The following is a 13,995-nucleotide window of genomic DNA, read 5'->3' on the forward strand; positions in this document are numbered from 1 at the left end:
ATTCTGTTAGATAATAGAAGTTCAGCTCAACACTTCACCAACTGGCGTAGTGTGAGATATAATGTGGCAGTGAATACACTCAAAAATCTAAAATCTCTTTCCTTGTGTCATCAGAATCACCTATAATGGATAATCTCACACAGTGGCATCATGTGTAATGAGATTGTGAGTACCGTGGGAAAGTGATGCCTTTGTGCCTATTTACATTCTTACCTGCGTAGATATTTTCTCGAGAGCTAAAAGCCAGAATAAAGCCATTTGGATTGTTCCACCGGTACGTCACTGGTCATGAAGTGGGTCTCTGTCTCTTGAGTGCAGGAAGCAGGAGCCGACTACTCTTACTCTCTGTCTTAGTGGCCATCTTAGAACTGTAAAATTATATGAGTGTTTTAAGCAAGGGCTGAAATCTTCCCCGATTATTTTAAGGAAGATACTTCAGCTGATTGCATTCTTATTTGTCTGAGCCTCTCCAGCTAGGGTCTTATTGACAGTCCATTGTACGTGTTTGACTTCTTCATGATGGACAATTTCATAGACTTAATATAGCTCTGCTGTCCATTTGGATGTCCAACAATACCAACAACCGAATCGCAACAAAAAATCGAAAGAAAAAACTTGTTGGTGGAGAAACACTTGAGCAGCATTCGGAGAGTACATTTTTAAAATACTATCATTCAGTTTCCAATACTCTAATCAGTGATTTGACTTCTTCTAAAATTTTGGAATCGACAAAAAAAAAAAAAAAAAAAAAAAAAAAAAAAAAAAAAAAAAAAGACGCTGTATTTATTTTTTAAGAAATTATTAAAATACAGATTCTTCAGCCTATTACAGAATTTTGAAGTTATGGAATAAAGGTTTGCAGAATCCAGCAAAATGTTTTTTAAATAGCCATTTTGGCTGAGAAATACTTGTCCAGCGCTCGAGTCATTCCTTTAAAATACTTTCCTTTAAGTAACATGTTTTTAAGGATTCATAATTCAGCTTCAATTATCCTGTCGTACGACTTCTATTCTGCATGGATTGCGAAAAAAAAAAGAAAAAGCAAAGAATTCTACTGATGGCATGAAAAATAATTACATGCACAGATTCACTGGAACCATATAGGCTATTGAAATATTGACTAAGAATATAATGAATCAGAGCAAAAAATTAAAAAAAAACATTACTAAGTCTTTACTTTACAAAAAAAAATGTCCAGTATTTTAATCATGAACATTTTGAAGATCAATCATTCAGTTTCTTATATCCTGAGATTTGAATTGATTTCTTCTTAAATTTTGAAAGCGACATGCTATATTCCAACAGGCATTGCAGAAAAGCTACTGGAAGGTGCATCGATCTTCTGGAAAATATTTAAAAATACAGATTAAATGGACCCATATAGACGTTGAAATATGGGTTAAGTAAAGGTTCCGAAGAATCGAGGCAAGAAAAGAAAAAAAAAAAAAAAAAAAAAAAGGCCCTTGATCAGCGTTCGGACCATGTATCGTTTTCTTAAATTTTGGAAGTCACATGAAATAATCAAACTAAATAATCAAAAAAAAAAAAAAAAAAAAAAAAAAGCTATTTGAAATAGAATTTATCTGCTGAGCACTGGATCACTGCTTTAACGAATTCCTGAAGGTTAATTAGGCCTCTTTTGAACAAACATCGACTTCATATTGTTGCGTTTTTCATTAATAGTAGTGTAGTATTAATAATAATAAAAACTATTATTCATTTAATTAATAGGTTAATCACTTAGGAAAAAAATGTCCTCAATATACATTAAAAGTGATTTGGAATTATGAAATCAATCGAATTTGAGATTTATTATAAGACTGAGCAATAGGATGAAAAATTAAATATATTAAACGATTTATAGACATCCGAAAATACTTCATTTTTGTATTTTCATCTTTAAAATTGTAGTTTGATTCATTGACATCTATAACACGAAAATAAAAATATTTTATTTCCAGTTGGAAAAATGAAATTCGAAAGAATGGATATGAGGTTTTAATATTTCAAGATATAACTGAAAGTAGGATTATAAAGCTCTGAACATTTTAAAAGTATATACGTATAAAAAAAGAAATCCTTTGGAATATTTAAAAGAAAATTCTAAGATGTAGTTTAAGTTAAAAAATTTTTGCTTTGTTTTCTTGGGGTTTTTCTTTATTTCTTTCAAATGTTTTGGTTTAAAACTTGAAAAAAATTCTCTCAATAACACTTCTTGTGGATTAAGAAATATCACTTATAATTTAGAGATTTCCAATTAAAAATGAAAAAAAAACCTATTTTAAAATAATCCCATATACCAAAAAATTTGTAAACACCATAGATAGATATTCAAGGAATCCGTTAAATAACGCCTGCTCTAATATATAATTCTTCAGCCATATATTATTTTAAGATCAAAGATATTTTTAGATTAGATTAGATGAATTGAAACTCATTTATAATTGATAAAGTTTAATTGAAGGGGCTTCTGAGAGAAATCTTCTTGATGGCAAAAATCGGGAGAAAAAGAAAAATTAAAAAAAAAAAAAGTCCTGCATAACTTAGTTTATTCAAGTGATTTAATATTATAATGTATTAATAAATTAAAGTTCTACCACTCCAGAATAATTGTTTTATAGAGCTTGGTTTTGAAAAAAATTTAAAAAATAACACCATTTGTTGGAGTCTCATTCTTTTAAAGATCATTTAATTTTTAAATTAAGTGGACACGTTTCGAAAATCTTTTAATGAATTTGTCAAACGAGTGATTGAAAAAGATCGATCGAAGAAAATTTGTTTTCTGTCGGAATTTTTTAAAAAGATTTTATACTCTTGAAAAGAAATGTTAACGAAAAGTTTAAAAAAGTTTCGAAGGATAATTGCTTATTAAATTTAAATAAATAAAATAACACTTTTTGGATTTTGAGTTATTAATCTGAAAATAATATTTTAAAGTAATACGATAAAATTTATAAACACCACTAAAAATTTATTAAAAGATATTTGCATATAAATGAAATAAATTAAATTTATAATTTATATAAATACACACATATGTATATAATAATAACTTTCAAATAAATTCTTTCAAGGAGAAACAAAGAATGTTTCAAACTTATAATATAATATATTTTACAAATTTGTTTTAATAAATTCAAACTTTTATCTCATGCAAAAATTTATAATTAGATGACCTCTTATTGAAATAGTTTTGATTTTATTTGTTTTCATCAAATATATGTTATTTTCATGTATATTTATAAAATTCATATTTGAAAAAGGGGATGAAAAATTTAAAAAAATAGAAAATAGAAAAAAAAATAAAAAAATTGAAAAGAAAAGAATGGATATAAAAAAGAAGAAACAAAAGAAAAAATTGAAGAAAAGAAAAAGAAAAAATATATAAAAAATACAAAAAATTGTTTAAAAAATGGAAAAAAATTTAAAATAATGAAAAAAATTAAGAAAAAAGGAAGAAAAATCCCCATTAATTGTACATGCTGTATATTATATAGAGTAACAATTTTATATATTATTGTTTATCAGCCGACGAAGCAAAGTTTTTGTAATTTTTCTATTGCCATATAAAATGTGAAATGTTATACATGATATATATATTTAGTCATCGTGTAATTGTCAAAAATCTTGACAACTGAATGTTTCAAACATAGAAAATAATATATTTAACAAATTTGTTTTAAAAAATTGAAACTATTTTCTCACGCAGAAAATTTATAATTAGATGATTTCTTGTTCAAGTAGTTTGTGATTTTATTTGTTTTCATCAAATGTATATTATTTCCATGTTTTTTCATTAAATTTATATTTGTAAAAGGGGATTAAAAAATAGAAAATAGGAAAAAAAATGATGAAAAAATATATAATAAAATATAAAAAAGAAAAAAAAATTAGAAAAGAAAAAACATAGATAGAAAAAAAGAAGAAAAAAAAGAAAAGAAAAGAAATTGAAAGAAAAATATGAAAAAAATAAGAAAATATAGAAAATTACAAAAAAAAAATATAAAAAAAATGATAAAAAAAAGAAAAAAAAATTAAGTAAAAAATCCTCTTTAATTGTGCTTGCTGTATATTATATAGAATTACAATTTTATATATAATTGTTTATCAGCTGTCCAAGCAACGTTTTTGTAATATTTCTTTCGTTATATAAATGTGTAATTTATACACGATATATATATATATATATATATATATAGTCATCATGTAATTTTCAGACATCTTGACAACTGTAACGTCAATGTCCACGTTGTATGAAATTATAAGAAATTTTATTTTTCTCTCTGAATTTTTAATTTAAAAAATTGTTTCTCTTATTCTATTTGAAAATAATATCTTTTTATATATTTTTTTCATTTTAATTAAGCATTATTGTAAGGCTACAAAATTATAAATACTTTTTAAAATAATAGGTTAATATTTAAATTCGTTAAGTTCCTAATTATGATTAGAATTTAAAAAGGGAATATCATTAAACGATAAGAAATTATTTGAGCAACCTGGTATTCTTAAATGTATTGATGTTTTGCTTCATTATAAATTTTTATTATATATTTTCTCATTAAAATACAAATTATAAGTAAAGGAATTATTTTATGCACTGCAATAATGAAATTCACTATTAATTATCACAGTTCTGTAAACGCACATCTTGGGTATGCTTTCAGATAGTATTTACTTATAACTGTAATAAATACGTAAATTATTTTTAAAATTTTTTTGCCATTAGGTATTTTGGATTAATTTGTTGTTGGCGTAAACTGAAATCTACAGAGATTTGAAACTTGTCTGAAATCTAAATAATCTTTCTTTCTAAATTGTAATATGGTTCATACGTTTCAATAAAAATTTTTGACATATTTGAGAGACTATCAGCTAATTTTAAAAATCTTCTTGAAAACGGATTTATAAGATTAATTCCAAACTCTGTTCACTGCAAAATTTTGTAGATAATAAATGAAATTATTATTGCAATAGAGCATTTTCGTTCAATTATTAAGACTGAGACAACGTGGAAAAATTTTCCTTTTATGAGCTTTAGGTATTGTTTCTGAGTGTGATAACTTTCCTAGTGCCACTATAGTGTAGTAAACGGTTGTAAATATTTACGCATTTCCATTGAATGGATAAAATGCATACAAAGTAACTTGGAAACATCTCTAAAGTAGCCGGGCACATCGGTAGTCTCCACAAAAAATATTCACTCTATTTCGATAAAGATAAGCGATTAAGAAATGAGAGATGAATGCACGCGTATTGTTTTAATTAGGTATGTGTAAATTCTCACTTAAGAGCGAAATAAAGTGCGTTAGATTTCTTAATTGAATCTTTTCTTTTTCCATCTAAAGGGCTCCTTGTCAGAATATCCAATAAGGCACGAAGAATAGCTCCACCATTCATATTGTTTTATAAAGCTATAGCGTTCCGGACTTTTAATCATTAAACTGATCATAAACGAACTAAATATTTTTTCTGTAATTCGTCAGAAAGAATTATCTATGAAATTGTTTTTTTAATTTATAAATACCTGTCATCAAATAATGCAATGGAAATTTGGTCCAGGTGTAGATTAGATGTAACAAATAAGAAAGTTTAACAATTATTTCTTTCATGTTATTTGATTATTAAAATTTGCTAACGTTTTGCCTTTATAATTTAAATGTCTGATTTTAGTATTTCTAAAGAATTTAACTAGTCATGAGTATTAAAGTTTACTTGATAGTCAATCAGAATTAATTTGCATTCAGTTTTTTTAAGTGATTTAGTGGCCGGTGATTTAAGTTTTCTGCTATCTAATTTTTGTTACAAAAAAAGAAAAAAATAGAGAAATAATTTTTTTTTTCACATTTATTTAAAAAAATTTTTGTGTCTTCGACATTAAAAATAAAAATATAGTTTCTATATGTGATCAAGGAATGCATAAAAAACAGGTAGGAAAGGGGACGTTTTCGATATTCAATAGAAAGACATTCCAGTTTAGAGGACCTACGTTAGTACGTTTTCTGATGATACAAGTTTTTCAATATATTTATCACTCTGGTTTGATGCGTTTTTTTCTGTTTGGCTTTAATGTTGTGATGTTGAGCAGTGTAGTCTTTTGAATCTACATGTATGTGTTTAATGGGTCTGCATCATACTTCTCATATGATATATGGTTAAGTTAGATTCTATAGTAGTTTAAAGGTATTTGTCAAGATACCTGAGTTACTGCCTGCCGTATCTTGTCATAGTCAGAAAATTAATTTTTTTGTTCAAGATATTTGCATTTCTATCTCGTAAGCTGGGACATTATTAATGGCGCTTTATTGCTTGCGTTTCTACTTGTGAGAGTTCATTTTTTCTAAGTTTCAATTACATTCATAAGTCAGGGAGATATTAACCTGAGAAAGAAATACATTCCCCGTGTTCCGTCTTAGAGACGCCTTTCCCCTATTCCAGTTGTAGTCATCAGGAAACCGGCGCATGCGCAGTTTCTGTTGAACTTTGATACGCTTCTTTTTTATTACTTTATTATTCAGAATTTTGTAATGCCTAATGAGAGATGTAACGGATGTGTTTCCTGTTGCTGTGTGTGCGCGTGCTTTTGTGATGTTCTGCTAATGTGCTTTAGATGTCTTCGTCAGTAGCTGCTTTATGTATAATAAATGGAAAAAAGACAGATCAGGTCCCTTTTATTTGATTACCCACGAACATTTTGGCGCCCAACGTGGGGCCTGATCTAATGGAAAAGCAGCTATGAAGATCGAAAGGAATCAGTAACCAGAAAGGTGAGCGAATATTTTCCTTTATTTAAGAGAAACTCGGACATGTAAAATAATTTAATTTCATGGATTGGAATGTCCGAAGTTAAAAGGAATGAATGTAACAATATAGTGAAATTTGATTTTTATATTTGAAGTTGAATTTTTGTTACATATTGATACTATATTCGCTTTAAAGATATTGGTTACTGATAGAATACTATTGAAATATTGATTGATAATGCATGAATAAATCTAAAATTGATATTGAAATTTGGTGTATTAGAAATACAATTTTAATTTGGAGTTTTTGAATATTAAATATAAGAACGATGGATAAACTTTCTAAATTGAGAAAAACCAGAGGGTTGCATAGATCTTCAGTTACAAAATACATTAACAAAATTAATAGCGATTTGGAGGAGAAAATAGATTCTCTTACCACCAAAGATTTGCAAGAGGCCTTAAATTATTTGAATATATCGTCTACACAGTTAAAAGACTATGATAAACCTATACAAAATCTAATCAAAGATGATAAGGAATTCGAAACCGAAATTGAGTCGGCTTTCGAATACAATGAAAAAATCATAGTTTGTTTGTCCAAGTTATCAGCGCAATTAAAATGTTTACAAGACGAATCAGAGCGCCAATCAATATCATCAAATGTTTCTTTATTAGGCGCTACAGGAAATCCTAATTTAGATGCAATAAACAACACTCAGGAAAGTTCAGCCATCGTACCTGTAAACGAATATAATTTTAAGACCATAAAATTGCCTAAACTTACAATTGAAAAATATTATGGAGACCCCTGTTGCTGGTTAGAATTTTGGAATCAATTTCAAAATTCTATTGATAATAACAAATCTCTGTCAAAAATAGATAAATTCTCATATTTAAAGTCACTATTAGGGGGTGCGGCCGCTATTGCGGTTAATGGCTTTGCGCTCTCAGACGAGAATTATGATCAGGCTTTAAAATTGTTGAAACAAAGATTTGGCAGAGAAGAACTGGTTATTAACGCACACATGTCAAAATTACTAAATCTTGTACCAGTAACTGATTCAAATAATATTTATGGTCTTAGGAAGTTATATGATACCGTAGAGATAAACTTAAGAAGTTTAGAATCATTAAAAGTTACTTCAGAGATGTATGGGCATTTACTCTATCCCATTTTAATTAAATTGATTCCCGAAGATCTTGTCCTTGAATTTAATAGAAAAAAAGTTGATAATTCGGTGAAGTTCGAATTTAATGTAACTGAATTACTAAATTTTTTAAGAATTGAAATTGAATGTAGAGAATCCTCTGCGTTTATGCATACCGCAAAAGGCGATAGACGCAAAGAAAATTCGCTCCCGAAAGCGAAACAGAATCCTTTCAACAACTTCAGTCGAAACACAGCTAGCTCGCATGATATATTGCGAAGTCCAAGGTCAAGCGCAAAACCGAAAGATCTTCAATGTTTTTCCGCGTCAGCATTAAACGAAAATTGTTTATATTGTAAAGGAGAGCATCGATCGGAGTTATGTTCTCAAACCGACTTAGGAACGAAACTAGGTGTTTGAAAACAAGATGGCAGATGTTTTTTATGCTTGAAGCCAAAACATCGAGTTAATGAATGCCGCCAGAGAAGATATTTGACATGTGAAATATGTGGAAAGAAGCATAATAAATCTATTTGCTCTCAAGCAGAATCTAACATGTCCGATTTAAATAAAGATAATAAGAACGTAATTACCGCAATTTCACATTACGATAAAAACAAAACAAGCTTCTTTCGCGGTAATATATTTCTTCAAACATGTGCAGCCCTAGTACGCAATGATGAAACAAATGAATTTGAAACAGTACGACTAATGTTAGATAATGGAAGTATGAGAACATTTATAACACGTGAAGTTTCAGAAAAATTAAAGTTAAAAGTAATAAGAAAAGAATCTTTATCGGTATACTCTTTTGGCGCTAAACAAGCAAAGGAACATTCTTACAATATAGTGAGAGTAGAATTAAAAAACCGTGAGGATCCCTCTTTACGTATTGAAGTAGAAGCTTTGGTTACAGAAAACATTTCAGCCACTACTCTTCCTGCACCTAACAACAATATTACTAAAACGTACAATAAATTGAAGCATTTACAGCTAGCTGATAATATTGATAATAGAGGCAAGAATATCTCAATATTAATTGGTGTAGATTATTATTATGAAATCGTTTCAGGCAGAATAAAAAGATTAAACAACAAACTGGTAGCGACTGAAACAATTTTTGGATGGTGCTTGCAAGGTCACGTAGGTTTATCAAATGATTTAATGACCATGAAGATTGTAGTAGATGAAAAGGATATTTCGGACCAACTTAAACAATTTTGGGATCTTGAGAATTTAGGGGTAGAAGGGGTTGAAGAGGATGATTTCGAAAAACATACTGTAGATAAAGAAATTATGAAACAATTTGAAGAAAATATTGTTTATCAAAATAAAAGATATACTGTAAAGTTTCCTTGGAAAACAAATATGAAAGAATATTTAGCTAATAACTTTGAAGTGGCTAAAAGGAGGTTTTCGCATTTAAAATCAAAATTTATTAAAGATAAATCGTTATATTTAGATTATAAAGCTGTTATTGAAGATCATTTAAAAGAAGGTATCATTAAGAAAGTTATAACATGTGAAGAAGAAAAACCTTCATTTTATTTGCCTCACAGGGCGGTAATAAGGGAAGATAAAACTACCACTCGTTTGAGAGTGGTATTTGACGCAAGTTCTCATGCGAAAGGACAGTTTTCGTTAAATGATTGTTTACATACTGGTATCAATCTCATTCCAGATCTTTTTGAGATTTTAATAGGTTTTAGAGAACAGGCTGTTGCCATAACTGCCGACATAAAGAAGGCCTTTCTGCAAATACAGATTGCCGAAGAAGATCAGAATTATACTAGTTTCTTCTGGACGGAAGATCCGGAAAAGGAAAAAGAGGAAATTTTCAAGATGACTCGAGTTCTCTTCGGTGTCAAATCAAGCCCCTTCCTCCTTGCAGCTACAATCCGACACCATCTAAAGAGGTATGTAGAACAATTTTCTAATACCTGTCAAATGCTAGAAAAATCATTGTATGTCGACGATTTAATCTGTAGCCAAAGAGACTTTGATTCAGCTTTTAAAATAAGCCTAGAATGTTATAACATCTTTAAAGAAGCGAGCATGGAATTAAGGAAATGGAAAACTAACTCAGTTGAGCTTCGTGATAAATGGAGAGAGGCAGGTTTAGAAATAGACGAAGAAAAATATTCAATTAATGATAACTCTGCTTTAACTCCTTGTAAAGTGCTAGGATTGGCCTGGGATTCCGATTTAGATGTATTCCAGTTTGACACTCGAAGCTTAGAGAAATTCCTGTCTAAAAAGATAAATTCCAAACGATATGTTCTTCAAGTAGCTGGACGCATTTTTGATCCAGTGGGGTTTTTAGGACCTTTTACCATCAAGATAAAATGTCTAATACAGGATATTTGGTGCTTGTGATTAGACTGGGATGACCCTCTCCCGAAAACACTGACCACTAAAATAAATCAATGGTGCGAAGAAATAAAAAATTTGCATCTTATTAAAATACCTAGATATTTTTTCGCCGAAGCGAAAACCACTGAAATAGTTGAAGCTCAACTACATTGTTTCTCCGACGCCTCTAAGAGGGCATATGGAACTGTAGCGTACATTAGAGTCTTATTGAAAAACGAGGAAATCAAATCAAATTTGGTCGCTTCAAAAAGTAGAGTAGCCCCTCTAAAGACACTTTCGATCCCAAGATTAGAACTAATGGGTGCTCTTTTAGCAGCAAGACTAGGCTGTAAAATAGTTAAGTGCATTAACTTTCCTGTTACACGATTCTTCTGGACTGACTCTTCAATTGTTTACTATTGGATGAAGGGTGACCCTGAAAGATTTAAGGTGTTCGTAAAAAACAGAATTAAAGAAATCCAAAATATAACCAATCCCACTGAATGGAATCACACTCCTGGAACTGATAATCCGGCTGATCTAATATCAAGAGGGTTAACGGTACATGAACTGAGAAACTCTAACTTCTGGTGGCATGGGCCAAATTGGTTGTTAAAAAATGAATGTAAATGGCCTAAATTAGCTAAAATAAATAATGAGACAAATATCAAAGAAGACGCAGACAATTTAGAATTGAAAAAGAATGTTCTAATAAGTTCTACAATAGCAAAAGTAAATCCATTAAATGATGATTTGATTAAAAGATATTCTTCTTTCGGCAAATTAATAAGAGTAACTGCATGGTGTTTAAGATTCTTACATAATTGTAAATCAGCTCTGCAAAACAGAAAGAAAGATCATTTAAATGTAAAAGAATTACAAAATGCTACAAAATCTTTAATAAAAATTATACAAATGAGAGAGTTTGAATTTGAAATAAATTGTCTAAAAAGGAATAAAGTTCTTCCAAAGAATAATCCCCTTCTGAACTTAAATGTATTCTTAGATAATGATGAACTGTTAAGAGTAGGCGGAAGATTAAAATTTTCTGATCTTCCAGATTCACAAAAATTTCCTCTACTCTTACCAAAGAAACACCATTTCACAGATACACTTATAGAATACTTTCATAAAAAAGCACTCCACTCCGGTGTTCAAACTACTCTGTATTTAATTAGACAGCAATACTGGATACCAGCTGGTCAAGCCAAAGTAAAAAGTGTAATCAAAAGATGCTTAACCTGTTTTAGAGTAAAAAATAAAACTATTCAACAGATGATGGGCGATTTACCAAGAGATCGAGTTATCCCATCTCGACCATTTGAAAAGGTGGGACTCGATTTCGCTGGTCCCATAATTACTAAACCTAATCTAAAAAGATCTAGGGTGACTTTAAAATCATACATTGCAATTTTCATATGTTTTAGTACAAGAGCTACTCATTTTGAAGTAGTGTCTGATTTGACTACTGAGAGTTTTTTAGCTTGTCTTAGGAGATTCATAGCTAGGCGGTCAAAACCCTCAATCATATGGAGTGATAATGCCACTAATTTTAAGGGCGCAAAAAATATTTTGGATTCTCTGCTAAAAGCATGCAAATCGGATTCCGTGCAAAGATTTTGTGCCAAGGAAGGTATAGTGTGGAACTTCATACCTCCAGCATCTCCTCACTTCGGTGGATTATGGGAGGCAAATATTGGAGCTATGAAACGGATCTTGTTGAAGGTGACTAAATCAACAGTGTTGACTTTTGAAGAGCTTACTACGCTGGGGACACAGATTGAAGCAGTTTTGAATTCAAGACCACTGTGTCCTCTTTCTGCCGATCCAGCTGATATTCAACCTTTGACACCTGGCCATTTTTTGGTGGGAGCACCACTGTTGTCAATACCAGAACCCAGTGATTCCTTGACTAACATTTCTTTATCTTCTAGATGGTCTCTCATCCAGTCTCTTAGATCCAAATTTTGGAAGAGATGGAGTCAAGAATATCTCAACTCCTTGCAGTCTCGAGCTAAATGGAAACTACCTGAACTGAACATCAAACCCGGACAGCTGGTACTCCTGAAGGATAATAGCAAGAGCCCCATGGAATGGAACTTGGCCCGAATTGAAAGGATATATCCTGGAACAGATGGACTAGTCCGTGTCGCAGACATCAGAACCCCTAAAGGAATTTTTCGGCGAAGTATCAACAGACTCTGCCCACTCCCTTTCGAAGAAGGTGTTGGACAACTGTCCAACGGGGGCCGGGATGTTCCGTCTTAGAGACGCCTTTCCCCTATTCCAGTTGTAGTCATCAGGAAACCGGCGCATGCGCAGTTTCTGTTGAACTTTGATACGCTTCTTTTTTATTACTTTATGATTCAGAATTTTGTAATGCCTAATGAGAGATGTAACGGATGTGTTTCCTGTTGCTGTGTGTGCGCGTGCTTTTGTGATGTTCTGTTAATGTGCTTTAGATGTCTTCGTCAGTAGCTGCTTTATGTATAATAAATGGAAAAAAGACAGATCAGGTCCCTTTTATTTGATTACCCACGAACACCCCGTATTACCCTACATCTGCAAATTGTATCTTATGAGGTTGTTGCCTGAGAAAATAACATTTTTGATGAAATTTAGGTTGTCAAGTTCAAAAGAAACTGTGTGGTTAAAATTCGAGGTATGCTTCCTTTTTCGGACTGTTGTAGAGAAAGATTTCTATGTATGAATGTAGAACGAAGCCAATAATTCTGACGTACGTGATGTCTTCTTGGCCTTGAAAAAGAGATGTAGGAACGTTGTATGACTGGTGGTGTTAATTTTTTTGGAAATGAAGATAAGAAATTTCTGTTGCTAAGAGTGGAACATTGAAATTTGTCAAGTTGTTAGAGTAGACAAAAACTGTTACTTCCAAGCAGGATTATTCTTTCGGCGAAAAAATGAATGCAGAATCGGAATTCACTTAATTCTATTTTGTAATATAACTTGTTTCCTGATATTTTAGTCACTTTTTTTAAAAAGAGTTTGAAGCTTTTGCGTTTATTATGAGAAGGATCCAGTTTATCTTGTGGTTTATGTTGCTTAAATGTGTCAAGTATTTTGTTGGACAGATTATTATATTTACTTCTTGGGTACGAAAAATTAACGAATAATAATATTGCTAGATTTTTCAGTCGGCTCATTTTAACTATAATTTTCCACTTTTGAAATAAAAAAAATAATAAAATAAAAAAAATCCTCTTCAAGAATAAAAATCATCAGAATATTCAAAAATCAAACTAACGTAATAAATAGAACCCTTCTTAGTGTAAAAAAAAAACAAAAATTATAATGGTCTACATATCCCACTGGCCTTAGCAGTGCAGGGACAAATACAGATCCAATGGACCTTTATGTATTTTTGAAACTTGGCAATGTAAAGGGTCCGGAAAATTACAGCAAGAAGTTAAAAAAGCTCTATCTTGGCGAAGAAAAATACTCGATCGTTCCAACCATTGTGACGATTCTGTGTTTCAATTTCGAATTTCCTATTGTGTGACTTGTTTTCTGCTTCAATTTGAAATGCACGTAAAGAATGCAAATATTCGTGCCAAAGAAAAAAATATATATCATATACTAGAAAAAATTATTCCACCAGAAGCTGATTCATGCGATGGATTCATATAAGCTTTTAAAATCTGGAGTAAAAAAATTGTAAAAACAATCATTGCAAAAAAAAAAAAAAAAAAAATCGTTCCAGGAAGCAACTGGGCGATTGTTCCAACCTG

At 30.5% G+C, this 13,995-nt stretch overlaps 1 protein-coding gene across 1 annotated transcript; it reads left to right on the plus strand.

Moving 5' to 3' along the window:
- The first annotated feature begins 11,524 nt into the window (after positions 1 to 11,524).
- LOC129971238 (uncharacterized) lies at positions 11,525 to 12,514 on the plus strand. Its single transcript, XM_056084831.1, has one exon. It carries the CDS (start codon positions 11,525 to 11,527, stop codon positions 12,512 to 12,514), a length of 990 nt encoding a protein of 329 aa, XP_055940806.1.
- Positions 12,515 to 13,995: the final 1,481 nt, after the last annotated feature.

The sequence above is a fragment of the Argiope bruennichi genome, chromosome 6, assembly GCF_947563725.1.
Source record: "Argiope bruennichi chromosome 6, qqArgBrue1.1, whole genome shotgun sequence".
Classification (NCBI taxonomy): Eukaryota; Metazoa; Arthropoda; class Arachnida; order Araneae; family Araneidae; genus Argiope; species Argiope bruennichi.